General features: G+C 34.7%; 1 protein-coding gene across 1 annotated transcript in view; it reads right to left on the bottom strand.

The window, feature by feature from the left end:
• Window positions 1-4,488, bottom strand: part of LOC104621530 (chromosome unknown open reading frame, human C10orf107) — a 41,732-nt gene that overhangs the window by 35,649 nt on the left and 1,595 nt on the right. The window contains exon 2 of the mRNA XM_010288051.1: window positions 2,624-2,768. Coding sequence (XP_010286353.1) covers window positions 2,624-2,768 — 145 coding nt within the window. The remainder of the gene's footprint in view (window positions 1-2,623; window positions 2,769-4,488) is intronic.

Here is a 4,488-nt window from a genome sequence, read left to right as displayed (position 1 = left end):
TCTTTCCCTCCCAATGTGTTATGATATTCTTTATGGACTATGTTACAGGTACAGATAATTCATAGTATTCCAGAAAATATAAAGGCATTACTTTTGGCATTTCTGAATTTTATTTATTTATTTTTAAACAGAACTCTCTTCCACCTGGTACCCTTAATCCAATATCAAGAAAATAATTCCTCCATGTGATACTCTTTAAATCAAATCACATAAATTATACATCAGTATTTATTTCAAAAACAATGTATTTTTTCTTTCTCCCATCAGGCATCATATAAAATGCTTTTTTGTTTGTATTTGTTTTGAACAATTAAAAAATTCCATACCAACATTTTTAGCAATTACACAAAAATAATTTTACTCATGCAAGTAATATTGTTAAGAATAGACCCTCTTATGATGTCATACGAGAATCTGAAGGTGATTAACAATGACATATTTCCTCAGCTCCACTGCTTCCTGAAAGAAAATGCCAAGAGCTATGTTGGTGTGTTTGCCCAAGGAGACAAGATAAGAAAACTGTCACCTTCCACCAAACCCAAAGGTGTCATTATAGTTGCTGCACTTTGTGCCAATGTAGTTAAGCATTTGTCCCCGTTTTAGCTCATCTGTAAAAATGTTATCTGAACTAGAACATGTCATACTATCTTGAGTAGTAAAAAAAAAAAGCTACAGGTCTATCATTTAAAATGAGACAAAAAAGTGAAGAATATGAAAAACTGTTGAAGTAATACATTAATTAAAAAATTAAATAATTAAAATAATAAAACTCAGTCAACCTATTTCTGAGTTCATAAAGTTCAAAATATACCCATGTAAGAAGCGTGCTGATTCAGTTCTTATTTAGAGAAAAAAATATTCAAATGACTGAAGCAATGGATTGTATAAAATGGACACATAGGACACATGTTCAGTATATGTGTATATATCCATGACCTTGTAACAGCACATACTTGTAATAAATTGAGCAGTTTGAACATAGAACCACATAATTGGTGGCCCAAATACCATTCTGCTGCAAAAGTCTTGTGGCTTGATTGTATTTCCACACAGTTAATACTTTGGTGGTAGTAGGACGGAGCACCTAATCTCTTGGATTAAATTCTTGCAACTGCGAAGGAATTATTTCATGGACATGATATCTTTCAATGGATAACTTACACAAGAGCTATAGACATGCTATTTAGAAAGAACATTTGTTCCGAAAAAATATACAAAAGGCACAGACAGGAAGGGAGAAGTAAAAGAAGTTGAGTGAGCCTTATTAAATGCCAAGTTTCCTTTTAGTTTAGGGCTAGTACTTGGCAGGATATTGGTCCGCCTTGAGTACAGAAATTTGAGATTTAAAGAGATGTTCTCATTTCATATGGGAAGAACCTGAATTTTTTTATAGTTTCCATGAAAAAGAAACAAAAGGAAAAAATGAGAGAGCAGGAGAAAGAGACAAACTTTATAGCCCAAGTGTAAGAAAAATCACCTGTGATGGGTTTAAATCCCCAGTCTGAAACAGACTACCCTAAACTGGAAGGCTATCAGCCATCCTAGTATTTTTGTCTGTCTTCAAGAGGAAATATTTTTCTGCATCCAAGAAAACACTCTGAAAAAAAACTTTTCTTAGCAAAAGAACAGTCAGAAAATTCCCAACAATTCTATGTATGGATCAGTCATGACCTTAGTCACTTTTTATGCCCATCTGCCACAAAATCTCTCCCGCTAACCACCATTCAGGTTAGAAAATGGGCTGAAAGGTACAGATGTAGTACAGCATATGAGCATATATTACAATAGCACCTTTTCTGTTTTCCATCTCCTTGCCCCCACCATTCATGAGCAATACAAGAGCTTGAGAACCATTCGAGTACATACTGGAAACAGTGGTATATGAGTATAGCTACTGTCCTAGCTATGGCATTTCAGTGGAGAAAGGTCTGTATACCTGTATATGGTTGGGGTTAAACCACAACAATAGGTTTACATGGAGACACATGTCTGGCTGCTATCAGACCCTTAATTTTTTTCCTCAGACAAATAACTGAATTACCCCTGTTTGTATCTCTTTCTGTGTCTCTGTTTAGAAGCGGTGACCTGTCACAAAACCTTTTCATATAAATACTGAACTTTTGCTAACTTTGAAATGCAACATTTTTATGACTCATATAGGATTGGAGCCTTAATTCTGTAAAGTACATAGCTTTAAACCACTTACGTAAGTCCATTACAGCTGTCAAGGCCAAAATACTTAAAGTTCTAGGAGACAAGGCCTAGGATTTTGTTCAACTGGAATCTAAAAGTAGGATGTTTTAAAAGCAAACCAAGAATATTTTCTATACCCCACTCTCCCCTTTTCCTTTTATGACCCAAAACAAAACCCAGAAGGAAGCTTTCCAGCATAATCTTACATTTTGATAAACCTCCAGTCTAAATTTATTTACTGGGCTTTGACATCTTAGGCCAGATCTTTACTGCTACTTGCATATTCTCTCTTCTTTTTAATGTTTTAAAGTTTGGTGTGTGCAGTATGTTGGCACAGTATGAACTTGTCCAATTAAATAATTTTAACTTTGATTTCCCACCACGGTAAACTATTCAAATAAGAGATAACAGATCTTGTAGAAATAAATACCTGATATTCAAGTAATCAATGACTGCTTTTGCTTGCTCAATGCTGAAGAAACTCAAGTCACCACTTCTTTCTGAATCAGTTTCTCCTATTCCAGCCATTGCTCTTCCAAGTTCTTTTAAATTATCTCCTAAGGTCATGTGTTTGTCTGCAAAGTAATCCCAAAGAACAAAAACTAAGTATAAACAAAACAGGGTGGAGTGGGGTTTTTTTGGCCAATTTTAATTATAAGGCTGTTTGAAGTTTGAGAAGTTATATTATAAGCCATGTAGAAACTTAAAAAGCAACAGCAGTCAAACATTTTTGTCTGTTGCCATTATTCGTATTAAAAAAAAAGTGCATTAAAATTCTGTCACAAAATCACTGATCCACATTCATAACGTAAGGATCACAATAATGGGTGTTTAAGATACTACAATTTGGCCTCTTATGCAGAGATAACCACAGGCAGAATGGTTTGTAAATTTGAGATGTATAGTATGTTTATCTTTAAAATAAATTTATTAATGTTTATGTATTGTAAAAGATTGTTCTTCTGACCATGCCCCTTGCAACATAAACCATTATTAATACAGGAACAGATATTAAAAAAGGGTAATCACTCTTTAAATGCTTACAGTCATAACTGTTTAAACCTGAATCTGCATAATACTCTGCACATATCATCGCACTTGGAGATGTTTTTGCACCCCCCAAAATAGATAATTACATTTTAACCCTGAAAATCAAAACCAAGTGCCAAAACAGCTTTGAATTAAAATTTAAATTATTTTTGTTGTCTTGACAAAGAGGAAAATTTGAAATATATCAGTGTTTTCTGAACCTTTAAAAAGAAAGGATTAATCATTCTGATTTGCGTACAGTGTTTGCCATGACTAGAACCATGGTGGAGTTTAAAAAAAGTTTTGAACACAATTTACTTGTTCTTTTTAAGTCTAAAAAATCTAGAGTAGAAAATGGGGAAATATCCACCAGTGGTGAAATAGATTTATTTTTCTTATTGTTTTAATTCTCTACTGATCTGCTCCTTGGTTCTTTCTACAGAAAACAAATTAAAAAACTTACAAGATTCTTGTCTTTATAGTTTTGCCCTTTAGTGCTACAGCAATCAAAACCCTGAAAATTTCACCTCAGTTTTCAGTAACAGAGGCAGCACAATATAAATAACGATAATGGAAGAAATAAGAAAGAAATACAGAGAATGTGGAGGAAATAGAAGCCATGGGAAATGAGAAAGAGCAATAGAACCAGAAATATTAGTTAGTAAGGAAGTGAAGCCACATAACAAGATCATGAGAAGTCACAACACCCAGGCCCAGCTCTGTCACCAGCTAGTCCAAATTTTCTCTTTCCTCTGCAGAATTGTTTTTCAGCCCCAACTACCTCTCTCAGGAAGGTTCTCACAGTACTTCTGTGAGGTAAGGAGCACTTTACCCTCAATGTATAGAAGATGAACCAAATCACATAAGTAATTCATCCTCGCTCCCAAACAACCAAAGCCTCCAGTTTCCAAATATCAGTTTTCCTCCCTCCTTTACCAGTCTTCAATGAGTTTCCACTACTCTCCTTCTCTAAATCCATTCTTCCTGCTTCATGCCATACTTGCTATGATGGTCAAATCAGCCTAATTCTCCAGGCTGCTTGGGTCCAGTGTAGTGAAGGGAGAGGAAATGGTCATGAATATAGAAGACGTTAGCATTTTGCTCATAGTTGAAATGTTTGTCTTTGAACTTGCACCAGCTGAGAACAGTAATTACCAGCAAATTCATCTCAGCCCTGGGCTACAGCATACTTTATAAGACAGATTATTTGGGGAACTTAGCTGTGAAACAAATAGAAGAAGTCTCCTGTAAGCATTTACAGACTGC

This window comes from Phaethon lepturus, unplaced genomic scaffold, assembly GCF_000687285.1.
Source record: "Phaethon lepturus isolate BGI_N335 unplaced genomic scaffold, ASM68728v1 scaffold16590, whole genome shotgun sequence".
NCBI classification, from domain to species: Eukaryota; Metazoa; Chordata; class Aves; order Phaethontiformes; family Phaethontidae; genus Phaethon; species Phaethon lepturus.
Note: the sequence above shows the minus strand (reverse complement) of the source record. Positions and strands in the feature narration are given on the sequence as shown.